Source organism: Mus musculus, chromosome 6 (assembly GCF_000001635.26).
Source record: "Mus musculus strain C57BL/6J chromosome 6, GRCm38.p6 C57BL/6J".
Classification (NCBI taxonomy): Eukaryota; Metazoa; Chordata; class Mammalia; order Rodentia; family Muridae; genus Mus; species Mus musculus.
In genome coordinates, this window is record NC_000072.6 from 6,954,861 (window position 1) to 6,981,783 (window position 26,923).

The following is a 26,923-nucleotide window of genomic DNA, read 5'->3' on the forward strand; positions in this document are numbered from 1 at the left end:
TTTTGTAAGACCCCCGATGCTGGGCCTCTGCAAGTCCCCAGGTGAGCTGGCCAACACCCCAACGTCCTGAGAGAAAACCATACCTGATGCAAACTGCAAGAGGTTTTATTATCAGCTAGCTGAGGATGAAGTCCCTTTGCTGGTGCAGGGCAGGGGAGTTCGACCCGGTGACAGTAGGGAGCTTTTAACAGCTAGCTGAGGAGTTAGGAGGAGTTGGGAGGAGACTTGGGAGGAGTTGGGAGGAGAGTTGGGAGGACTTGGGAAGAGTTCTTCTCTTCCGGGTGTCCTTGGTGAAATTTACAAGGCAGGAGTGGGGAGTGAGTTCTTTCTGAATTTTTATCTCTGTGTCCTTGGCACAGGAAGGCAGGCATCTCTGGTTGTACAGTATAGAAACAAAAAGGCTTTTTGCTGGCTATAGAGAACAAAGAGCTTCTTTCTAGCTGTATTTTTTAAAGATCAGGGAAAACAAGCTTGGGAAACATCCAGGGGCTTTATCTTCCAGGGAGAAACGCTCTAAGTCAGGGTCTCACATTTTCATCTCACATTGTTTAATAAAAATTCTCAGAATCTTGGTCTTGGAAAAAAAATACACATAAAATAACTCCCAAGATTCTTTCATAGTGCACTTGACCTAGACCAACAAAGTCTGCCCTTCAGGGCTCACTTGTGATAACTACCTGGAAGAAGCTATGCCTACTGCATAAACTCCAAGTACAGCACTGCAAAGGACGAGGGCTGTTGCGAGGGACCGGCGAATGCCACACTATTTCAGAAGCCATAACACTTTGGATTAACCACGCAAGGCTTTCTGGAGAAGACTTCAGTTCGATGAAGTCTTTCTCAAATATTTAATAAGAAGAAACTAGCAAATGGAGAAGATGAGTTAACTCTGAAGGTAACAAGTCGCTCACACAAGACTTTTTGTCTTACACAGCAGCACCTCTCTAGGAAACTCAAGAAATTACAACTACTCCTCAACAGCCGCGCCTTTGGCAGAGCGTTTCTGTCCGCCCGCCCCAAATCCGGGTTTCCGGAAGGACAAGATTCTATGACGGACCAAACCGGATGAAGGTCGCGCGCTCTCTTCCGCCCGCTTTGGGGTTCACCCATAGGCGACTTCCTAGCGGGGGCGGAGCTACGCCCACCTTCTGCGCAGGCGCGGCGCGATGCCGGGGAAGCATGTCTCGAGAGTCCGGGCTTTATATAGGCGAATCTTGCTGCTACATCGGGCTCTGCCCCCGGACCTCAAAGCCCTGGGTGACCAGTACGTGAAGGACGAATTTAGGAGACATAAGACTGTTGGTCCTGGCGAGGCCCAGCGATTCTTGAAGGAATGGGAGGCAAGTGACGCCCCCTCCCCGCCCCCTCGTCCCGGACCTTGGGTTTTCAGTTCAGACCCCACCTTCCTAGCTGCTTCCCAGGGTCCGTGCACGGCCAAACAGGGCGTCTGGAATAGACAGACTAAAGTGGTCAAACAGCACTTCTTTCAAGCTCCGTCGCGAATCCCCCAGCTTCCCGCACAGGCTCTGTGCTTGAGCAGTTTCCCCCGCATTCAGAAGAACTTTCTGAGAGTGCTGAGGGTGCCAGGTGCTGGAGAGAGAAGGGTGGCGTGTCTCAGACGTTACTGCACTCCTGACTGTTTAGTGCTCCAAAAGTTCGTCGGCGTTTGTCCTTTGCGTTGCCTTTAGGCTGTTTAGGTGACAGCCGTGTAATTAACATGATGTCATTACTTAGCTGCCAGAATTAGATCATTTCGATCATTTGTTAATTTGTAATTGTAGGGCCTTAGTAAGCTTTCCACTTGACAGATAAATTATATAACCTAGAAAAGACCTAAGGATTGCAATTTGTTAAAGGGGTAATGCTGGCGGGGGCACGCGTTTGGATTCAGTGTTTGACTTTTCTCTTTTCTTTCTTATTATTTATTTTAGGTACATATTTATTTATTTGTGTGTATACGGGTGTGTGTGTGTGTGTGTGTGTGTGCTGGAGGTCAGAGGCTAACCCAAGGGAATGGTCTCTCCTTCCACCACATGGCTCCTGGGGATCAAACCGCGGGCTGCACAGCTTGGCAGCAGACACCTTTCTCAGTGAGCCATCTCCACGACCCTAATACCTTTTTTTTTTTTTTTTTTCTCTTAAGAATGAAGGGGGAGAAAGAGTATTGCATGATGCTGAAGAGTCTTGCAGGATCTCCTCCCATCTTGAAAATATCAGGAGGTGAAAGGAGTTGGGCATTTCTAGAGTGCATCTAGGTATTTTAAAGAAACTGCTCTGGTAAAGTAAAAAAGATTTTTCATGCTGATAGTGGCTGAAGTGATATTTACCTTTAAAACAACATAAAGATTAGGCTAGGGAAAAGCATTTTCATTGAATTCTATAATTCTTGATTGTAGAATTATTGAAGAGAGAACTTTATAATAATGAAATGTATAACTTTCTTAAAAGTCTTGGTTTATTAGATATAATTTGGTTGCCAGGAGCTGGGGAGGTTTAATATTTTTAAATGCAAAACACTTTCTTTAAATATGTAGTTGGTATTGAAATCAGAAAACTAGATTTAAATTCAGACCTCAGCATTTACTAAACATTACATCAGTTAATTTTTCTAGTCTTTCGGTCTGTAAAATAACGGTATTTACAACAGGCATCTCAATGTTAGTGTATTTATTACTTTATTTTATTCAGTTTGTTTGAGTCAGTGTTTTCCTGTGTTCTTGGCTGTCCTGGAACTCAATCTGTGGACCAGGCTGGCCTGCAACTCAGAGATCTGCAATGGATAATGCTAGTATATTTAAAAAGTACTATTTATATTGTTAATCATATCAAAGCTATAATAAGTGTTTGTAAAGTCATGTCTATTAAGTAAGTTTGAAGCCAGACAGGAAGACTTTATCTGTGCTGAGAAGAAAGACTTCTAGTTTGAAAGTCCTAAAGTCTAAGGACTAGAAAGTTTAAGGAAAATGTAGGAAAGGATAGAACTTAGAATAAGTTTATAAAAAGCTGAAGGAAAGGATACGAGAAAACTGGGAAATGTGTTGATGATCACAGGAGGCTTAGTGACAGCAATATCACTTTTTTAAAAAATATTTTAAAATAGCTTTAGACTTACAGTAGAGTTGCAAAGACAATTTAGAGTTCACATACATTCAATACTCTGCTTCCCCCTTTGTTAATATATAACCAGAACATTTATCAAAATGTAGAAAGTTACCATTGCTCGGGAACTTTTCATTACAGGACTTACTTCACACCATGCTGCTGCTTTCAAGACTATCCCGTCTCGGTTTCAGGATCAGAGCTGGATCCCACTCTGCACTTGGCTTTTTTTGTTTATTTGTTTGTTTGTTTTTCGAGACAGGGTTTCTCCGTATAGCCCTGGCTGTCCTGGAACTCACTTTATAGACCAGACTGGGCTCGAACTCAGAAATCCGCCTGCCTCTGCTTCCCGAGTGCTGGGATCATTCTTTTTTGCCCTCTTTGATGTCCTGGAGCTCAGTGACAGTTGTTCAGTCTTTCCTTGACGCTTTTTTGAGAAGTGCTCTTCTGTCACTTAGGACAGTGCATCGGTTTGGGTTTATTTGATCTTTACTGATGATTGGATTGATTACATTCTTGAAAGAATCTCATGAGGTGAAGTGTTGTCAACACATTATCAAGTCATAAGTGTGATGATAATTTGGTTAAGGTGATACCTGCTGGATGTCTTTAGTGTTAAGTCAAAGCTGTGTTTTAGGGAAAGGTTATCTCTCTGCACTTCATATGCTGACGGTTTGATCCCTAATGTGGTGTGCTGAGAGAGCAAATAGAAACTTTTAAGAGGTGGGCCCCAGTGTAAGGCCATCAGCTCATTAAGAGCATCACTGAGGGGGGAGATTGATGTCATTTTAGGAATCCTGGAAATTCCTGTTGGAGCTGGTTGTTGTAATAAAAATAAACACAAAGAAAATCCATAGCCTGAGCTCAGTGCAGTGACACATGCTTGAAATCCTATGTATCGGAAGGCCAAAAACAGGGATCGAAAGTTTAAGAGTAGCCAATGCACTTTATCAAGATTTCATCTCAAAATAAAACAGGAGGGTGGGGCAATGGATAGGTAGTTTAGTGATGGAGTACTTGTCTTGTATGTGCGAGCACGCGCACACACACACAGACACAGACATAGACATACACAAAACAACACACACATACTCTCATACCAAACCTCACTTACTTCCTGTCTAGCCATTTGACATATGATCATTCCTTCTTACATACACTCCCACTGTGATGTAGTCAGAAGACTTCTGCCAGTGCCAAGTAGTTGCTAGTGTCATGGAATTCCAAATTGAGAGCTAAGTAAGTGCCTCTATCTACTACCCAGGGTCAGTATTTTTCCTTTTGAAATCACTAAATATTTTGGGTCAGGAACTCTGAGGCTATACAAGCCTTTTTTCTCTGTCAACTTGCCCTGATTTGGCACGCATGGCTATATACTGTGATTGTGTCCCCATGCTAACTTTCTGTTTCCAATAGAAACGGTTTTCATCTTCTCTACTGGTCTAGTAGTTTAACATATTTTGGAATAAAGAAAAAAGTGTTCTATGGAATTGGGGCCCTGTAGTTGATGAGTCAGCAGAAATTTAAACCTCATATTTTTTTTTCTTTCCATTTTTTATTAGGTATTTAGCTCATTTACATTTCCAATGCTATACCAAAAGTCCCCCATACCCACCCACCCCCACTCCCCTACCCGCCCACTCCCCCTTTTTGGCCCTGGCGTTCCCCTGTTCTGGGGCATATAAAGTTTGTGTGTCCAATGGGCCTCTCTTTCCAGTGATGGCCGACTAGGCCATCTTTTGATACATATGCAGCTAGAGTCAAGAGCTCCGGGGTACTGGTTAGTTCATAATGTTGATCCACCTATAGGGTTGCAGATCCCTTTAGCTCCTTGGGTACTTTCTCTAGCTCCTCCATTGGGAGCCCTGTAATCCATCCATTAGCTGACTGTGGGCATCCACTTCTGTGTTTGCTAGGCCCCGGCATAGTCTCACAAGAGACAGCTACATCTGGGTCCTTTTGATAAAATCTTGCTAGTGTATGCAATGGTGTCAGCGTTTGGATGCTGATTATGGGGTGAATCCCTGGATAAGGCAGTCTCTACATGGTCCATCCTTTCATCTCAGCTCCAAACTTTGTCTCTGTAACTCCTTCCAAGGGTGTTTTGTTCCCACTTCTAAGGAGGGGCATAGTTAAACCTCATATTTTAACTATCAGGAGTTCATGTAACCTTTGTAACTCATCTGAGGTATTATTTTTTATTTGTGACTTTTAAGTGGATCATCGGATAAAAAGAAATGACTAGACTGTCATGTATATTTAAAGTTTTTTTTTTAACTTAGTATAATTGGAGTTGGATGGCATTTTGCTATTTTCCCTTTCTTTCTTTCTTTTCTTTTTTTTTTGGTTCTTCAAGACAGGGTTTCTCTGTATAGCCCTGGCTGTCCTGGAACTCACTTTGTAGACCAGGCTGGCCTTGAACTCAGAAATCCGAGTGCCTCTGCCTCCCTGCTATTTTCAATAATTTCATGCCTCACCTAACTTGAAGACCTCAGTTGGTTGCTTTTGAGTATCACTTGTAGTTTGTTTTAGCTTCTGGGAGAAGAGGAATGAATTAGTGTTCCATAATACTAATACAATATGGATGGGACAAATACAATATGTATTATGTTCCATAATACTACATGGATGGGACAAATAGGGGATGTCTCAAGTGTCAGCAGGGTGTTTGGGTTCCTGCTTTATTCTGTATGTGACTCATGGCAGCCTCTATGTGTGGTGGCTTCTTGAATGGTGATGGCTTATATGATAGTGATGACTGTAAGTTATATCTTTTAAGACGTTTTAGGGCCAGATGGTGGCAACACACACCTTTAATTCCAGCTCTGGGGAGGCAGAAGCTGTTGGATCTCTTGAGTTCAAGACCAGCTTGGTCTACAGAGTGAGTTCAAGGATAGCCAGAGCTACATGGAGAAATTCTATATCAAAGAACAAAACAAAACAAAAAAGCTGTTTTAGGCAATCATGGCCCTAAGTGCCATGTAAAAGGGATAAGAAGAAGGTGTGCATCCGGACATCCTTGCAGTATAGAGTGTGTGTTAATGCTTTAATATCCAAGACCACACACCTTTTTGAAGACATTATTTGTATTATTTTGTCTGTCCAGTGTCTTGTGAGTTTTGGTAATCTGTTCCTATTTTTGAGTAAAGCAGTAGGAAGGCTGTAGGACTCTCCACGTGTGCAGTCATGGTTGACCAGGAATTACTTTGTGGATTACAGAGTTTGGTGAACCTCATTTCTGTTGGCTTTACTCTTGATATTCAGTTACCAGTGTGGTGTTTGAGTTGAGGTGGTTATGATATGGTGACTTTTTCCTAAGCTGCATTCTTCTCTGCTGTCTCTGACATGGCTCCCTCTGCTTGTCTTCACCACCCAATCTGTCTTCTGCCTTCCAGCTTGTGAATTCCCTTGGCTGAGTGAGTTTATTTTTGTTCGCAGTCACTATTTATTTTCCTTAAAACATTTTCTTCTTTCTGGTTCCATGTCATTTTGGAAAAGAGAAGAGAAATACGAACCTGTCTTTGCTCCAGCCTGCCATTTTCCCCTAGAGATGTTGATTCTTCATTTTAATGGTGAAGAAGAGAAGCTTTATTTAAGAAGATGGTATGGCTTATAGAAATAAGATAACTTAATGATGAAGAGCTGTGTTTTAACCTCAAGAAAGCCTACCTTGGATTTTGGAAATTAATATTTTCAGAAATTATTGAACTTTTGCAGTATAAAATGATGAGTTTTTTCCTTGACTCTTTATACTTTAATATTTTTTATTTGTGTGTATTGTGAGTTGATTTTTCCTCACATTTGCATTTTAAAGGTGTATTTTCATTAATGGAAAGAGAAATTGCTGGTGTATAAATAAATGTTAAACGGTCATATTGACTGTATATTTTTTGTGTAAATTTTTGAATAGCTTTTTAAAACCTCTCTTGTCCCAGTAGAAAAAAACAATATATTTTATGCTTGAAATTCATGGCAAGCCAGAAAGTGTGTTTTTTTTCCTTATGGAATACTAAGTACCATGAGGTGTTAAGACTACCTTCTAAGTACCATGAGGTATTAAGACTATCCTCTAAGTACCATGAGGTGTTAAGACTACCCTCTAAGTACCATGAGGTGTTAGGACTATCCTCTAAGTGCCATGAGGTGTTAGGACTATCCTCTAAGTATCATGAGGTGTTAGGACTATCCTCTAAGTACCATGAGATATTAAGACTATCCTCTAAGTACCATGAGGTGTTAAGACTGTCCTCTAAGTATCATGAGGTGTTAGGACTACCCTCTAAGTACCATGAGGTGTTAGGACTATCCTCTAAGTGCCATGAGGTGTTAGGACTATCCTCTAAGTGCCATGAGGTGTTAAGATTACCCTCTAAGTACCATGAAGTGTTAGGACTATCCTCTAAGTGCCATGAGGTGTTAAGACTACCCTCTAAGTACCATGAGGTATTAAGACTATCCTCTAAGTGCCATGAGGTGTTAGGACTACCCTCTAAGTACCATGAGGTGTTAGGACTATCCTCTAAGTGCCATGAGGTGTTAAGACTACCCTCTAAGTACCATGAGGTGTTAGGACTATCCTCTAAGTACCATGAGGTATTAAGACTATCTTCTAAGTACCATGAGGTGTTAGGACTATCCTCTAAGTGCCATGAGGTGTTAAGACTACCCTCTAGGTACCATGAGGTGTTAAGACTATCCTCTAAGTGCCATGAGGTGTTAGGACTACCCTCTAAGTACCATGAGGTGTTAAGACTATCCTCTAAGTACCATGAGGTGTTAGGACTATCCTCTAAGTACCATGAGGTGTTAGGACTACCCTCTAAGTACCATGAGGTGTTAAGACTATCCTCTAAGTACTATGAGGTGTTAGGACTATCCTCTAAGTACCATGAGGTGTTAGGACTACCCTCTAAGTACCATGAGGTGTTAGGACTATCCTCTAAGTGCCATGAGGTGTTAGGACTATTCTCTAAGTACCATGAGGTGTTAAGACTATCCTCTAAGTACCATGAGGTGTTAGGACTATCCTCTAAGTACCATGAGGTGTTAGGACTATCCTCTAAGTACCGTGAGGTGTTAGGACTATCCTCTAAGTGCCATGAGGTGTTAGGACTATCCTCTAAGTGCCATGAGGTGTTAGGACTATCCTCTAAGTGCCATGAGGTGTTAAGACTACCCTCTAGGTACCATGAGGTGTTAAGACTATCCTCTAAGTGCCATGAGGTGTTAGGACTACCCTCTAAGTACCATGAGGTGTTAAGACTATCCTCTAAGTACCATGAGGTGTTAGGACTATCCTCTAAGTACCATGAAGTGTTAGGACTACCCTCTAAGTACCATGAGGTGTTAGGACTATCCTGCTTAGTCAAATGACAATCTATTGTACATTCTTCATAGGCAGATTTGTTGTTTTAATTTTCTTTCATGTTTATATTAATTTTGAGGTCATGTTTTATATCAATAGATTGACAATAAAATATATTTTAAAACACAATCAGATATAATATAATTTTGTAACTCTTGAATTTAAAAATAAGGGAAGTGGAACATAGTTGAAGTTAATATATGTAGTTGATGGCATTAATATTAAAAAAAGGCTTATTTAACTTATTAGAAAAAACACAGTTTCAATGTAAAAAATTGAGCAAAGGGGAGTCTAAAAGATCATTTTTATTTCTATACAAATATGTAAATTGTATTGCATGGATGTAGTACAAGTAAGACATTGAAAGCACACAGATGTCCAACAGGAGAAAAGAACTCTAACATAGCTATAAGCTGCGTGTGTTAGAAGACAGCTATTAAGAAAAGGTTTTGAAGAATGGATAATGTGGAACTCCTCACTGTATAACTGGGTGTGAACAATGTTTATCTCTGGTTGATAAGAGGAAGGAGGCTTGTAATTTTTTTCTTTGAATTTTAGAGTTTCCAAATAGTATAATTCTTTGGTAATCATGAGAAAGTGTTACTTGACCCAGATGGTGCTGGTGGTGCGTTCCTTTAGTCCCAGCCCTCAGGAAGTGGAGCAGGATCTCTGAGTTCAAGGCCAGTCTGGTCTACAGAGCTAGTTCCAAGACAGTCAAGAGTATACAGAGAGATTTAAAATGCAGTCAAACATACTCAATTTTGTAACCAGTTTTGATTTTTTAAATACCAAATACCAACATTCAACAAGATATTTCTTGCTTTTGTCCTCTTATTTTATATGCTAATCTTGGAGTTTTCATTTTGTATACACATTGGTGACAGCTATATAGTTTTATGATTTCTTGCTGGGTTTTAGAAATGAAGCAGAATTCTAAATATGTGAATCTTCAAATTAAACTGTTTTATGTTTACCTAATCATTAGAATAAATATTTAAAGTATATTGGTAATATTAAGTATTCCATGATCTTCCAATAACTTAGTTTAGTAATAAGTGCATTTAGTTGATTTACTTTTTAAAAAGTTTTGTAGGATAGCAGTAAGGTAGAGTGGGCGGGGGTGTCCATTAATACTTGTTTTGTCTTGTGAAGATGTGTTAACATGCTCCCTGTGTGGCATGAAAACTGGTAGTAGGCTTAGGGAGAGACTTGAGGTGGGCATATGTCACCTAGAAGATCTGGTTACAAGGCCCAGTAATGATCTTATATTCTAGATTGGACTTTGCCAAGATACTCAATCATGTCGGATTGTTGGTCTTAGCCTCATTCTAGTCAGGCATATACAATAATGAGAAGTACACTGACTTGCTAATTGTCTCTTTCTGCTGGGGGACTTGTGAAGAGTGTATCCTTATCTAGAATCAGAATGTTTGCCTTCACTTCCAGGGGACCCTTTCTCAGAGGGGTCTCAAAACAAAGTATTATTTTAGATTTCTAAAGACTAATAAGGAGTATACAGTGAATGTTACAAAACAGCCCTTTGGGATCTGGGCCTGTACCTGTTACCTGTAACCAAATACATTAATATGTTTGCTGGTAAAAAATTGACTATTCACATTAAGTGTAGTGAATAAAGACCTCATGTTCAGTTATGTCAGAATTTACTGCTGTATCTAAAAGCATCTTTGTTTTTCAGGATTTCTTTGACTTGAAGTTTGTTAAAGAGGGGTTGTGGACCTCTGTTAAGCTTCCTGGGAGACTGGATTAGTATCCACACAGTTGCCTAATGAGCAAGAAATTGAAGTAAGAGAAGCGGAGTGGGCAGGAGGACGTTCCTGTCAGGCCTCACTGCGTCTGCCGTAGCCAAAGGTCCTGAGGCTTCAGTGCCCTCTTTTCCCTATGCAGTTCTGGACGAATACTGATGTTTTCTCTCAATCCTGTGTGTTAATCTCAGCCACTTTTGCTTGCCATTATTGCTATATCTGTTAATAGATTAAGCCAGTTAACTCAGCCTTCTGGGTCTGAGAGGTATCAGCTTTTTCTCTTGGTGTGCACATTTAATTAGCTTAATTCCTAAGGGAGGATCGTATTTGCCTTGTTTACAAGTTTGCGCTCTTCTGTACTCCTAAATCCCTGTAATTGAGGCGTGTCTAAAGAAAAGGCGTGCTTTGTTTTTTAAGTTCTGAAATACTGAAGTGTTTATGCTTTATTTGCATTGGTTTTAAAAATAGCAGAAGTTTCAGGACTTTGGTCACTTCAGGCCTGTTCACATTGCTGCCAGTGAACAGGTCTATAGATTGCTTAAAAACTATCCCGCATAATAAAGAACAAATCATATACTTTGTATCCTGTATATAGTTTTGTATACAAAACTCAGAATGGTGGTAGATGGCATAGCAAACACATATTTCTAAAAACAGCCACAGTGGTCACAGGAATGTCATGAATCCTTGTCCAGCTTCATACAGTACAGTTTGAACTGTGAACTCTCTAAAAGACATTTAGCGGATCATTTAAGCACAGCCTGTGGAGTTTGTCTGTGCTACTTAGACATTCGATACCCTACAGATACACAAGCGCGCGCGCACACACACACACACACACACCATTGGTAATTTCAGAACTTGCAGGCCTTAACAATGCTTAACAGCATTTTAACTGCAGATACACACATGCAACACACATGCAATTGGTAACTTTAGAACAATTAGGCAGTAACAACAACTAACACTCTTAGCTGAAAATCATACATTGCATTGGTAACTTCAGAACTTGTGGGTAGTAACAGTGGCTAACACTTTTAAAGGAGCTCTGTAATGGTTTTCCAGTGCTTTTAGAAGGCTAAGAGAAAGGTCCACACGCCAGAAGAACTTCTTACTGTAAAATGGTTGGATAGATGTGCACCTTTGAGGGTAGTTCAGGTGCTCATAACACCTGGCACATTTTATACAAATTGCTGATTTCTAGAACACGTCTAGAAACTGCAGTGTGATCTCATACTTACATTATGAAGTTAAGGTGAGCAAAAACACCTTTTCAAAGTGTCCACTCCGTGGACTTACACGGAAACAGGTATTTATTTTATTTCTTTACAACTATTCTCCAGACCTTCCTTGTCTTTTCTTCATCTTTGTCATCCTGGTTTTCAGGCTACAGCAGCCGTGGTGTTTGCTGGTCCTTGTCATCACTGTTGTCCTCGCAGCATCTATGCTTGCAGTGGTTTTGTTCTTGACATACTTGTTTTCCAATGTCACCTCCTTATTGTACGGCCATGTTTTACTGTCATTCATTCATGTTGCTAACTCTTTGGTGTGTGTTGGAGATGGCAGGGATTGTGCATCTGTTCTGCGGTTGGAACTCTGAAAAGAACAGGAAGGAGTCCGGAGTAGTGATCTGGGTCCTCAGGATCCTCCTTCTTGTCTCTCTTTACCTGGTCGGTTCACAATACTTCATTTCTAAGTCATCAAATATGGATTATTTTTCTAGGCATAGCCTTCTACCTCTTAAGAGTTTTTCTTAAAAACAGTAAATGGGGAGATGTCTAAGTTTCTCTTTTCTGTATTTCCTGCTTTTGTGGGGTCAAATTTCCACATTGACTCCACTCTTTGAAATTCCTGTATTTTAAAGATGAATTTTATAGGTTGCTAAAGATGACTATAGGATAGTCACCTGAGTGTGGACTAAGCCATCCTAAATGTCGATTTTTATGCCATTTCAGCCATTGTATTTAATCCATTAGTTTCTGCTGCTACCTTTCTCACCATATTGGGACTAAGACTATCAAGTAGGAGTGTTTGAAGCTTGATATGCATGTAAGTAACTTAAGCTGGAGTGTATTTATTCAAGGATGATAAACTATTCTCTGGAGGGGAATAGAGATTTTAGGTATACTAGAATAATTACTGTTTAAGCAAGTTGTTTGCGAATCCTTTTTATTTTATTTATTTATTTATTTATTTATTTATTTATTTTTATTATTGGGTATTTATTTCATTTACATTTCCAATGCTATCCCAAAAGTCCCCCAGACCCTCCCACACCCACTCCCCCACCCACCCACTCCCACCTCTTGGCCCTGGCTTTCCCCTGTACTGAGGCATATAAAGTCTGCACGACAAATGGGCCTCTCTTTCCACTGATAGCCGACCAGGCCATCTTCTGATACATATGCAGCTAGAGACATGAGCTCTGGGGAGGGGAGGGGTTACTGGTTAGTTCATATTGTTGTTCCACCTATAGGGTTGCAGATCCCCCCAGCTCCCTGGGTACTTCCTCCAGCTCCTCCATTGGGGGCCCTGTGATCCATCCAATAGCTGACTGTGAGCATCCACTTCTGTGTTTGCTAGGCCCCGGCATAGTCTCACATGAGACAGCTATATCAGGGTCATTTCAACAACATCTGGCTAGTGTATGCAATGGTGTCAGCGTTTGGAGGCTGATTATGGGATGGATCTCCAGGTATGGCAGCCTCTAGATGGTCCATCCTTTCGTCTCAGCTCCAAACTCTGTCTCTGTAGCTCCTTCCATGGGTGCCTTGCTCCCAATTCCAAGAAGGGGCAAAGTATCCACACCTTGGTCTTCATTCTTCCCGAGCTTCATGTGTTTCACAAATTGTATCTTATATCTTGGGTATTCTAAATTTCTGGGCTAATATCCACTTATCAGTGAGTACATATCATGTGAGATCTTTTGTGATTGAGTTACCTCACTCAGGATGATGCCCTCCAGGTCCATCCATTTGCCTAGGAATTTCATAAATTCATTCCTTTTAATAGCTGAGTAGTACTCCATTGTGTAGATGTACCACATTTTCTGTATCCATTCCTCTGTTGAGGGGCATCTGTGTTCTTTCCAGCTTCTGGCTATTATAAATAAGGCTGCTATGAACATAGTGGAGCATGTGTCCTTCTTACCCGTTGGGACATCTTCTGGATATATGCCCAGGAGAGGTATTGCGGGATCCTCCGGTAGTACTATGTCCAATTTTCTGAGGAACCGCCAGACTGATTTCCATAGTGGTTGTACAAGCTTGCAATCCCACCAACAATGGAGGAGTGTTCCTCTTTCTCCACATCCTCGCCAGCATCTGCTGTCACCTGAATTTTTGATTGTAGCCATTCTGACTGGTGTGAGGTGGAATCTCAAGGTTGTTTTGATTTCCATTTCCCTGATGGTGAATTCTTTTTAAAATGAATAATCAACCTATTCTTTCTTTCTTTGTGTAAAGGTCATTTACATATATCAGAATTGTCTTAAAGAAGGTATGCCTCCAAATGTTGATGCATGTGTCTAGAAAGAAGAAAATTTAATTTCTGTTTGATGCAATGAACAAGTTAAGATTTGGCAGCTGACAAGACACACCACATTATTTTAACTCCATCCTCCTTTCCCTGAGTTTTAATTAGTTAATTAATTTACTTTAGATCTAGGCCACAGTTTCCCTCCTTCCCCTCCTCCCAGTCCTTCTTTTCCACTTCCCCTTGTCCCCATCCACTTCTTCTCCCCTTCTCTTCAGAAAATGGGAGGCTTCCCATGGATATCAACCAGCCCTAGCTGCAGTAAGTTGCAGTAAGACTAGGCTCATCTTCTCCTGTTGAGCCTGGAAGAGGCAGCTCAGGAGAAAGGGATCCAAAGACTGGCAACAGAGGCAGAAACAGCCTTTGTTCCTGTTGTTAGGAGTCCCACATGAAGACCAAGCTGTACAACTCTTACATATGTGCAGAGGGCCTAGGTCTGTCTCATGCTGGCTCCTTGGTTTGTGGTTCAGTCTCAGTGAACCCCTATGGGCCCAGGTTAGTTGATTCCATAGGTTTTCTTGTAGTGTCCTTGACCCCTCTGGTTCCTATGATCCTTCTTCCACCCCTATTTCGTGGGATTCCACAAGCTCTGACTAATGTTGCCTATGAGTCTCTGCATCTGCTTTCATCAGTTGCTGGGTGTGGTGGTTTGAATATGCTTGGCCCCAAGAGTGGCGCTATTAGGAGGTGTGACCTTGTTGGAGAAGGTGTGACCTTGTTGTAGGAAGTGTGTCACTGTGGGGGTAGGTTTTGAGACCTTCCTCCTAGTTGACTGGAAGTCAGTTTTCTAGCAGCCTTCAGATCAAGATATAAAACTGTCAACTCCTCCAGTGCCATGCCTGTCTAGACACTGCCATGCTTCCCACCATGATGATAATGTACCTGCAATGAACCTCTGAACCTGTAATCTAGCCCCAATTAAATGTTGTCCTTTATAAGAGTTGTCTTGGTCCCGGTGTGTAGCTTCACAGAAATAAAACTGTAACTAAGACATTGGTTCAAGCCTCTCTGATGACAGTTATGCTAGTTGCTATCTGCAAGTGTAGCAGAATATTATTAATAATGTCAGGGGTGGGCTCCCTCTCATGTCATGGGTCTCAAGTTGGACAAGTCCTTGGTTGGCCATTCCCTTAATTTCTGTTCTATTTTTACTCCTGCACATCTTGTAGGCAGGACAAAATGTAGTTTGAAGGTTCTGTGACTAGTTTTGAGTCCCAGTCTCTCCATTGGGAGTCTTGCTTGGTAACAGGAGCTGGTCCCTTTAGGTTCCATATTCCCCATTGTTAGGAGTTTTAGCTAGGGTCATCCCCATAGATTGCTGGGAGTTTCCTTTGCTCTAGATTTCTAGCTTGTCCCAGAGAGTTCTCCCCCCTTGCCCCAACCCATTTCTGTTGTCTCTACTAGTTCGTGTTCTCTCTCTCTTTCTCTCTCTCTCTCTCTCTCTCTCTCTCTCTCTCTCTCTCTCTCTCTCTCTCTCTCTCTCTTCCCCTCTCTCTCCATCCTCCCCACATCTGCTCCCTCCTGTTCCTAATCCCACCTCACACGTTCAGTCCCCACCCCCCCAAAACCACACATGATGTCTATTTTATTTCTCCTTCTCAGTGAGAGTCACACATTTCCCCTTGAGCCCTCCTTATTACTTAGCATCTTTGGATTTGTGGATTGTAGCATGGTTATCCTTTACAGATAAATACCACTTATAAATGAGTAATGCTATGTTTGCCTTTCTGGGTTTGGGTTACCTTATTCAGGATAGTCCTTTCTAGTTCCATTTGCCTGCAAAATTCATGATGGTTTTGTTTTTAATAGTTGCAAGCATTCCATTGTGTAAATGAATCATATTTTCTGTATCCATTCTTCAGTTGAGGGACATATGGGTTGTTTTCAGTTTCTGGCTATTATGAATAAGGCTGCTATAAACATAGTTGAACAAGTGTCCTTGTGGTAGGATGGAACATCTTTTGGGTATATGCCCAGGAGTGGTATAGCTGGATCTCGAGGTAGATCTATTCCCAGTTTTCTGAGAAACTGTCAAATTGATTTCCAAAGTGGCTGTACAAGTTTGCATTCCCAGGAGTATCCCCCTTGCTCCATATCCTTGCCAGCATGATCTGTAGCTTGAGTTTTTGATCTTAGCTATTCTGATTCGTGTAAGATGGAATCTCGGAGTTGTTTTGATTTGCATTTCCTTGATGGCTAAGGCTGTTGAACATTCCTTTAAGTGCTTCTTAGCCAATAGAGACTCCTTTGTTGACAGTACTCTGTTTAGATCTGTACCCCATTTTTAAAAATTGGATTACTTGTGTTGTTGATGTCTGAGTTCTTTATAAATCTTGGATATTAGATCTCTGTCAGATGTAGGTGTAGGTTGTGATTTTATCTTGACAGTACTCTTTGTGTTACAGAAGCGTTTCAGATTTGTGAGGTCCCATTTGATTAACTGTTGATCTTAGTGCCCGAGCTGTTGTTCAGTTCAGGAAGATGCCTCCTGTGTCAATGCATTCAAGGCTATTCTCCACTGTTTCTTCTATAAGGTTTAGTGTATCTAGTTTTATGTTGAGGTCTTTAGTCCACTTGAACTTGAGTTTTGTGCAGGATGATAGATTTATATTCTTCTACATGCAAATATCCAGTTAGACCAGCAACATTTGTTGACGATGTTTTCATTTTTCCATTGTATAGTTTTAGCTTCTTTGTCAAAAATCAAGTGTCCATAGGTGTGTGGATTTACTTCTGGGTCTTCAATTCAATTGCATTTGTTAACCTGTCTCTTTTTAGTGGAATACCATGCATGTTTGTTGTTGTTGTTGTGTTTGTTTGCTTGCTTTGTTTGGTTTTGATTTTTGTTGTTATTGCTCTGCAGTCCAGCTTGAGAACAGGGATGGAAGTTCTCTTTTATTGTACAGGATTGTTTCAGTTATCCTGGATTTTTTTTCTTTTTCCATATGAAATTAAGAATTGTTCTTTCAAGGTGTGTAAAGAATTGTGTTGGAATTTTGATGGGAATTGCATTGAATGTGTAGATTGCTTTTGGAAGATGGCCATTTTTACTATGTTAATCCTACCAATCCATGAGCATGGGGAAATCTTTCCATCTTCTAATATCTTCCTTAATTTCTTTCTTAAGTGATTTGAAGTTTTTTTCATATAGGCTTTCACTTGCTTGGTTAGAGTTAAACCAAGATATTTTATATTATTTGTGGCTATTGTGAAGGGGGTGTGGTTTCCCTAGTTTCTTTCTCAAGCCTTTTATCATTTGTATATAGGAAAGCTACTGATTATTTCTTTTGAGTTAATTTTGTGTCCAGCCACTTCAATGATGGTGTTTATTTTGGGGTTTTACTGCTGTGAACAGTCATCATGAGCCAGGCAACTCTTATAAGGACAACATTTAATTGGGGCTGGCTTACAGGTTCAGAAGTTCAGTCCATTATCATCAAACATGAGCATGGCAGGATCCAGGCAGGCATGGTGCAGGAGGAGCTAAGAGTTCTTTTTTTTTTTTTCTTTTTTAATATTTTTATTAGGTATTTTCCTCATTTACATTTCCAATGCTATCCCAAAAGTCCCCCATATCCTTCCCCCCACTCCCCTACCCACCCATTCCCAATTTTTGGTCCTGGCGTTCCCGTGTACTGGGGCATATGAAGTTTGCATGACCAATGGGCCTCTCTTTCCACTGATGGCCTACTAGGCCATCTTTTGATACATATGCAGCTAGAGATAAGAGCTCCGGGGTACTGGTTAGTTCATATTGTTGTTCCACCTATAGGGTTGCAGATCCCTTTAGCTCCTTGGGTATTTCCTCCATTGGGGGCCCTGTGATCCATCCAATAGCTGACTGTGAGCATCCACTTCTGTGTTTGCTAGGCCCCAGCATAGTCTCACAAGAGACAGCTATATTGTGGGAAGCCACATGTGCCGTTGCAGAGTGGCGCTGACTACAGCTGGCCACCATACATAAGTTTGGACAAACAACCAATGTGTACATATGCAGTAAAGTTTTTTGCAAAGACACTGCCTGGCCCGGGCATGATAATGAGGCTCTGAGAGTATAACCAATCAGATGTGAGACATGCAAATGAGGTATGATAATGAGGCTCTGTGAGGTACAGAGAGAGCGAGCAGCCAATCAGATGAGGAACATGCAAATGAGGCTTAGTGCATAACCAATCCGGGTGTGAGACACGCCTCTCCTAGGCTTATATAAGCAGCACCAGTTCTGGGCTTGGGGTCTCTTCGCCTCTGCAATCAAGCTCTCCCAATAAACGTGGTCAGAAGGATCCTGTTGCAGCATCGTTACTGCTGGCCAGTCCAGCGCACACAAGACTATATCAGGGTCTTTTCAACAAAATCTTGCTAGTGTATGCAATGGTGTCAGCGTTTGGAGGCTGATTATGGGATGGATCTCCAGGTATGGCAGCCTCTAGATGGTCCATCCTTTTGTCTCTGCTCCAAACTTTGTCTCTGTAACTCCTTCCATGGTTGTTTTGTTCCCAATTCTAAGAAAGGGCAAAGTGTCCACACTTTGGTTTTCATTCTTCTTGAGTTTCATGTGTTTGGTAAATTGTATTTTATATCTTGGGTATTCTAAATTTCTGGGCTAATATCCACTTATCAGTGAGTACATATCATTTGAGTTCTTTTGTGATTGGGTTACCTCACTCAGGATGATGCCCTTCAGGTCCAAACATTTGCCTAGGAATTTAATAAATTCATTCTTTTTAATAGCTGAGTAGTACTCTATAGTGTAAATGTACCACATTTTTTGTATCCGTTCCTCTGTTGAGGGGCATCTGGGTTCTTTCCAGCTTCTGGCTATTATAAATAAGGGTGCTATGAACATAGTGGAGCATGTGTCCTTACCGGTTAGAACATCTTCTGGATATATGCCTAGGAGAGGTATTGCTGGATCCTCCAGTAGTGCTATGTCCAATTTCCTGAGAAACTGACAGACTGATTTCCATAGTGGTTGTACAAGCTTGCAATCCTACCAACAATGGAGGAGTGTTCCTCTTTCTCCACATCCTTGCCAGCATCTGCTGTCACCTGAATTTTTGATTGTAGCCATTCTGACTGGTGTGAGGTGAAATCTCAGGGTTGTTTTGATTTGCATTTTCCTGATGATTAAGGATGTTGAACATTTTTTCAGGTGCTTCTCTGCCATTCGGTATTCCTCAGGTGAGCATTCTTTGTTTAGCTCCAAGCCCCATTTTTAAATGGGGTTATTTGATTTTCTGGAGTCCACCTTCTTGAGTTCTTTATATATATTGGATATTAGTCCCCTATCTGATTTAGGATAGGTAAAGATCCTTTCCCAATCTGTTGGCCTTTTTGTCTTATTGACGGTGTCTTTTGCCTTGTATAAGCTTTGCAGTTTTATGAGGTCCCATTTGTCTATTCTCGATCTTACAGCACAAGCCATTGCTGTTCTATTCAGGAATTTTTCCCCTGTGCCCATATCTTTGAGGCTTTTCCCCACTTTCGCCTCTATAAGTTTCAGTGTCTCTGGTTTTATGTGGAGTTTCTTAATCCACTTAGATTTGACCTTAGTTCAGGGAGATAGGAATGGATCAATTCGCATTCTTCTACATGATAACCACCAGTTGTGCCAGCACCATTTGTTGAAAATGCTGTCTTTTTTCCACTGGATGGTTTTAGCTCCCTTGTCAAAGATCAAGTGACCATAGGTGTGTCAGTTCATCTCTGGGTCTTCAATTCTATTCCATTGGTCTACTTGTCTGTCGATATACCAGTACCATGCAGTTTTTATCACAATTGCTCTGTAGTACAGCTTTAGGTCAGGCATGGTGATTCCTCCAGAGGTTCTTTTATCCTTGAGAAGAGTTTTTGCTATCCTAGGTTTTTTGTTATTCCAGATGAATTTGCAGATTGCTCTTTCTAATTCGTTGAAGAATTGAATTGGAATTTTGATAGGGATTGCATTGAATCTGTAGATTGCTTTTGGCAAGATAGCCATTTTTACAGTGTTGATCCTGCCAATCCATGAGCATTGGAGATCTTTCCATCTTCTGAGATCTTCTTTAATTTTTCTTCAGAGACTTGAAGTTCTTATCATACAGATCTTTCACTTCCACAGTTAGAGCCATGGCAAGGTATTTTATATTATTTGTGACTATTGAGAAGGGTGTTGTTTTCCTAATTTATTTCTCAGCCTGTTTATTCTTTGTGTAGAGAAAGGCCATTGACTTGTTTGAGTTAATTTTATATCCAGCTACTTCAGAAAAGCTGTTTATCCAGGTTTAGGAGTTCCCAGGTGGAATTTTTAGGGTCACTTATATATACTATCATATCATCTGCAATGAGTGATATTTTGACTTCTTCCTTTCCAATTTGTATCCCTTTGATCTCCTTTTGTTGTCGAATTGCTCTGGCTAGGACTTCAAGTACAATGTTGAATAGGTAGGGAGAAAGTGGGCAGCCTTGTCTAGTCCCTGATTTTAGTGGGATTGCTTCCAGCTTCCCATCATTTACTTTGATGTTGGCTACTGGTTTGCTGTAGATTGCTTCCATCATGTTTCCGTATGGGCCTTGAATTCCTGATCTTTCCAAGATTTTTATCATGAATGGGCGTTGGATTTTGTCAAATGCTTTCTCTGCATCTAAGGAGATGATCATGTGGTTTTTGTCTTTGAGTTTGTTTATATAATGGATTATGTCTATGGATTTTGGTATATTAAACCATCCCTGCATCCCTGGAATAAAACCTACTTCTTCAGGATGGAGGATTGTTGGAATGTGTTCTTGGATTCGGTTACCGAGAATTTTATTGAGGATTGTTTTGTTTTGTTTTGTTTTTAATTTTTAAATTTTTTTCCATTTTTTATTAGGTATTTAGCTCGTTTACATTTCCAGTGCTATACCAAAAGTCCCCCATACCCACCCCCCCACTCCACTACCCACCCATTCCCCCTATTTTGGCCCTGGCGTTCCCCTGTACTGGGGCATATAAAGTTTACAAGTCCAATGGGCCTCTCTTTCAAGTGATGGCCTATTAGGCGATCATTTGATACATATGCAGCTAGAGACAAGAGCTCCGGGGTACTGGTTAGTTCATATTGTTGTTCCACCTATAGGGTTGCAGTTCCCTTTAGTTCCTTGGGTGCTTTCTCTAGTTCCTCCATTGGCATCCCTGTGGTCCATTCAATAGCTGACTGTGAGCAACCACTTCTGTGTTTGCTAGGCTCTGGCATAGTCTCACAAGAGACAGCTATATCTGGGTCCTTTCAGCAAAATCTTGCTAGTGTATGCAATGGTGTCAGCGTTTGGAAGCTGATCATGGGATGGATCTCTGGATATGGCAATCACTAGATGGTCCATCCTTTCGTCACACTTCCAAAGTTTGTCTCTGTAACTCCTTCAATGGGTGTTTTGTTTCCTATTCTAAGAAGGGACAAAGTGTCCACACTGTGGTCTTCGTTCTCTTGAGTTTAATGTGTTTAGCAAATTGTTTCTTATATCTTGGGTATCCTAAGTTTCTGGGCTAATATCCACTTATCAGTGAGTACATATTGTGAGAGTTCCTTTGTGATTGGGTTACCTCACTCAGGATGATGCCCTCCAGGTCCATCCATTTGCCTAGGAATTTCATAAATTCATTCTTTTTAATAGCTGAGTAGTACTCCATTGTGTAAATGTACCACATTTTCTGTATCCATTCCTCTGTTGAGGGGCATCTGGGTTCTTTCCAGCTTCTGGCTATTATAAATAAGGCTGCTATGAACATAGTGGAGCATGTGTCCTTCTTACCGGTTGGGGCATCTTCTGGATATATGCCCTGGAGAGGTATTGCGGGATCCTCTGGTAGTACTATGTCCAATTTTCTGAGGAACCGCCAGGCTGATTTCCAGAGTGGTTGTACAAGCCTGCAATCCCACCAACAATGGAGGAGTGTTTCTCTTTCTCCACATCCACGCCAGCATCTACTGTCACCTGAATTTTTGATCTTAGCCATTGTGACTGGTGTGAGGTGGAATCTCAGGATTGTTTTGATTTGCATTTCCCTGATGATTAAGGATGTTGAACATTTTTTCAGGTGCTTCTCTGCCATTCGGTATTCCTCGGGTGAGAAATCTTTGTTCAGTTCTGAGCCCCATTTTTTAATGGGGTTATTTGATTTTATTTTTGATTTAATGGAGTCTACCTTCTTGAGTTCTTTATATATATTGGATATTAGTCCCCTATCTGATTTGGGATAGGTAAAGATCCTTTCCCAATCTGTTGGTGGTCTTTTTGTCTTATTGATGGTCCTTTTGCCTTGCAGAAGCTTTGCAATTTTATGAGGTCCCATTTATCGATTCTTGATCTTACAGCACAAGCCATTCCTCTTCTATTCAGGAATTTTTCCCCTGTGCCCATATCTTCGAGGCTTTTCCCTACTTTCTCCTCTATAAGTTTCAGTGTCTCTGGTTTTATGTGGAGTTCTTTAATCCACTTAGATTTGACCTTAGTACAAGGAGATAGTAATGGGTCAATTCCCAATCTTCTCCATAATAACAGCCAGTTGTGCCAGCACCATATGTTGAAAATGCTGTCTTTTTTCCACTGGATGGTTTTAGCTCCCTTGTCAAAGATCAAGTGACCATAGGTGTGTCAGTTCATCTCTGGGTCTTCAATTCTGTTCCATTGGTCTACTTGTCTGTTGCTATACCAGTACCATGCAGTTTTTATCACAATTGCTCTGTAGTACAGCTTTAGGTAGGGCATGGTGATTTCACCAGAGCTTCATTTATCCTTGGGAAGAGTTTTTGCTATCCTAGGTTTTTTGTTATTCCAGATGAATTTGCAGATTGCTCTTTGTAATTCGTTGAAGAATTGAATTGGAATTTTGATGGGGATTGCATTGAATCTATAGATTGCTTTTGGCAAGATAGCCATTTTTACTATATTGATCCTGCCAATCCATGAGCATTGGAGATCTTTCCATCTTCTGAGATCTTCTTTAATTTCTTTCTTTAGAGACATGAAGTTCTTGTCATACAGATCTTTCACTTCCTTAGTTAGAGTTACGCCTAGCTATTTTATATTATTTGTGGCTATTGAGAAGGATGTTGTTTCCCTAATTTCTTTCTCAGCCTGTTTGTCCTTTGTGTAGAGAAAGGCCATTGACTTGTTTGAGTTAATTTTATATCCAGCTACTTCACTGAAGCTGTTTATCAGGCTTAGGAGTTCTCTGGTGGAATTTTTAGGGTCATGTATATATACTATCATATCATCTGCAAAAAGTGATATTTTGACTTCCTCCTTTCCAATTTGTATCCCCTTGATCTTTTGTTGTCGAATTGCTCTGGCTAGGACTTCAAGTACAATGTTGAATAGGTAGGGAGAGAGTGGACAGCTTTGTCTAGTCCCTGATTTTAGTGGGATTGCTTCAAGCTTCTCACCATTTACTTTGATGCTGGCTACTGGTTTACTGTAGATTGCTTTTATCATGTATAGGTATGGGCCTTGAATTCCTGATCTTTCCAAGACTTTTATCATGAATGGGTGTTGGATTTTGTCAAATGCTTTCTCATCATCTAACGAGATGATCATGTGGTTTTTGTCTTTGAGTTTGTTTATATACTGGATTACGTTGATGGGTTTCCATATATTGAACCATCCCTGCATTCCTGGGATGAAACCTACTTGGTCAGGACGGATGATTGTTTTGATGTGTTCTTGTATTCGGTTAGCAAGGACTTTATTGAGGATTTTTGCATCGATATTCATAGGGGAAATTGGTCTGAAGTTCTCTATCTTTGTTGGGTCTTTCTGTGGTTTAGGTATCAGAGTAATTGTGGCTTCATAGAATGAGTTGGTTAGAGTACCTTCTACTTCTATTTTGTGGAATAGTTTGTGCAGAACTGGAATCATATCTTCTTTGAAGGTCTGATAGAACTCTGCACTAAACCCATCTGGTACTTGGCTTTTTTTTGGTTGGGAGACTATTAATGACTGCTTCTATTCCTTTAGCGGATATGGGACTGTTTAGATCATTATCCTGATCTTGATTTAACTTTGGTACTTGGTATCTATCTAGAAACTTGTCCATTTCATCCAGGTCCTCCAGTTTTGCTGAGTATAGCCTTTTGTAAAAGGATCTAATGGTGTTTTGGATTTCTTCAGGATCTGTTGTTATGTCTCCCTTTTCATTTCTGATTTTGTTAATTAGGATGCTGTCCCTGTGCCCTCTAATGAGTCTGGCTAAGGGTTTGTCTATCTTGTTGATTTTCTCAAAGAACCAGCTCTTCGTTTGGTTGATTCTTTGAATAGTTCTTCTTGTTTCCACTTGTTTGATTTCTCCCCTGAGTTTGATTATTTCCTCCAGTCTACTCCTCTTTAGTGAATTTGCTTCCTTTTTTTCTAGAGCTTTTAGGTGTGTTGTCAAGCTGCTAGTGTGTGCTCTCTCTAGTTTCTTTTTCGTGGTACTCAGAGCTATGAGTTTCCCTCTTAGAAATGCTTTCATTGTGTCCCTAATTTTGGGTATGTTGTGGCTCCATTTTCATTAAACTCTAAAAAGTCTTTAATTCCTTTCTTTATTCCTTCCTTGACCAAGTTATCATTGAGAAGAGTCTTGTTCAGTTTCCACGTGAATGTTGACTTTACATTATTTATGTTGTTATTGAAGATCAGCCTTAGTCCATGGTGGTCTGATAGCATGCGTGGGACAATTTCAATATTTTTGTATCTGTTGTGGCTTGTTTTGTGACCAATTATATGGTCAATTTTGGAGAAGGTACCATGAGTGCTGAGAAGAAGGTATATCCTTTTGTTTTAGGATAAAATGTTCTGTAGACATCTGTTAAGTCCATTTGTTTCATCACTTCTGTTAGTTTCTCTGTGTCCCTGTTTAGTTTCTGTTTCCACGATCTGTCCATTGATGAAAGTGGTGTGTTGAAGTCTCCCACTATTATTGTGTGAGGTGCAATGTGTGCTTTGAGCTTTACTAAAGTTTCTTTAATGAATTTGGCTGCCCTTGCATTTGGAGCATAGATATTCAGAATTGAGAGTTCCTCTTCAAGGATATTATCTTTGATGAGTATGAAGTGTCCCTTTTTGTCTTTTTTGATAACTTTGGGTTGGAAGTCGATTTTATTCAATATTAAAATGGCTATTCCAGCTTGTTTCTTCAGACCGTTTGCTTGGAAAATTGTTTTCCAGCCTTTCACTCTGAGGTAGTGTCTGTCTTTTTCCCTGAGATGGGTTTCCTGTAAGCTGCAAATTGTTGGGTCCTGTTTGTGTAGCCAGTCTGTTAGTCTATGTCTTTTTATTGGGGAATTGAGTCCATTGATATTAAGAGATATTAAGAAAAAGTAATTGTTGCTTCCTTTAATTTTGTTGTTAGAGTTGGCATTCTTTTCTTGTGGCTGTCTTCTTTTAGTTTTGTTGAGGGATTATCTTCTTGTTTTTTCTAGGGCATGATTTCTGTCCTTGTATTTTTTTTTTTTCTGTTATTATCCTTTGAAGGGCTGGATTGGTGGAAAGATAATGTGTGAATTTGGTTTTGTCATGGAATAATTTTGTTTGTCCATCTATGGTAATTGAAAGTTTGGTTGGGTATAATAGCCTGGACTGGCATTTGTGTTCTCTTAGTGTCTGTATAACATCTGTCCAGGATTCTGGCTTTCATAGTCTCTGGTAAAAAGTCTGGTATAATTCTGATAGGCCTGCCTTTGTATGTTACTTGATCATTTTCCCTTACTGCTTTTAATATTCTATCTTTATTTAGTGCATTTGTTGTTCTGATTATTATGTGTCGGGGGAATTTCTTTTCTGGTCCAGTCTATTTGGAGTTCTGTAGGCTTCTTGTATGTTCATGGGCATGTCTTTCTTTAGGTTTGAGAAGTTTTCTTCTATAATTTTGTTGACTATATTTGTTCGCCCTTTAAGTTGAAAATCATAATTCTCATCTACTCCTATTAACCATATGTTTTGTCTTCTCATTGTGTCCTGGATTTCCTGGACGTTTTGAGTTAGGATCTTTTTGCATTTTTCATTTTCTCTGATTTTTGTGCCCATGTTCTCTATGGAATCTTCTGCACCCGAGATTCTGTCTTCCATCTGTTGTATTCTGTTGCTGATGCTTGCATCTATGGTTCTAGATCTCTTTCCTAGGGTTTCTATCTTCAGTGTTGCCTCACTTTGGGTTTTCTTTATTGTGTCTACTTCCCTTTTTATGTCTTAGATAGTTTTTTTAATTCCATCACCTGTTTGGTCGTATTTTCCTGCAACTTTTTAAGGGATTTTTGTGCTTCCTCTTTAAGGTCTTCTACGTGTTTAGCAGTGTTCTCCTGTATTTCTTTAAGTGAGTTATTAAAGTCCTTGTTGATGTATTCTACCATCATCATGAGATATCCTTTTAAATCCGGGTCTAGCTCTTCGGATGTATTGGGGTGTCCAGGACTGGATAGGGTGGGAGTGCTGCATTCTAATGATGGTGAGTGGTCTTGGTTTCTGTTAGTAAGATTCTTACGTTTGCCTTTTGCCATCTGGTAATTTCTGGAGTTAGTTTTTATAGTTGTCTGTGGTTAGAACTTGTTCCTCAGGTGATTCTGTTAGCCTCTATCAGCAGATCTTGGGGACTAGATCTCTCCTTAGTTTCAGTGGTCAGAGTACTTTCTGCAGGAAGCTCTCCCCTTGTAGGGAAGGTGCCCAGATATCTGGCGTTCTAACCTGCCTCCTGGCAGAAGTTGTGTTCCACTCACCAGAGGTCCTAAGATCCCGTGGAGAGTCCTGTGGGGACCTTGTGGGTGTCCACAGACTCTGCACCCAAGGTGCCTGGGTGCTGGTGCCGACTGGAAGGGACTTGTGACCCTGGTCAGAGCTGAGAGTTCTATATCTTCTATGAAGGCTGTGAGGAATAGACTGGCTTCCAGGCAGCTAGGATGAGGGTCTTAAAGCCCAAGCACACAGTAAAACACAGCCTCCAACAAGGCAACACTTCCAAATAATGCCATTCCCTGGGCCACACATATTCAAACTACCATAGTGTTTATCAGCTATAAGAATTCCCCTGGTAGAATTTTTAGGTTCACTTAGTTATACTATCATATCTGTAAAGAGTGATATTTTGACTTCTTCCAGTCTAATTGTATCCCCTTAGTCTTCCTTAGTTGTCTTATTTTTCTAGGTAAAACTTCAAAAACTATATTGAATAGAT

The 26,923-nt window shown here is 40.5% G+C and overlaps 1 protein-coding gene across 2 annotated transcripts in view; it reads left to right on the forward strand.

Annotated features, from left to right (window-relative positions):
* Positions 1 to 1,110: 1,110 nt before the first annotated feature.
* Sdhaf3 (succinate dehydrogenase complex assembly factor 3) overlaps positions 1,111 to 26,923 on the forward strand; it is an 83,691-nt gene continuing 57,878 nt past the window's right edge. Inside the window, exons 1-2 of one of the 2 annotated variants that reach the window (XM_030255595.1) lie at positions 1,111 to 1,340; positions 2,144 to 2,220. In XM_030255595.1, coding sequence (XP_030111455.1) covers positions 1,167 to 1,340; positions 2,144 to 2,220 — 251 coding nt within the window. In that variant the 5' untranslated portion in view covers positions 1,111 to 1,166. The remainder of the gene's footprint in view (positions 1,341 to 2,143; positions 2,221 to 26,923) is intronic. The other variant, NM_001077713.1, reaches the window with a different exon arrangement.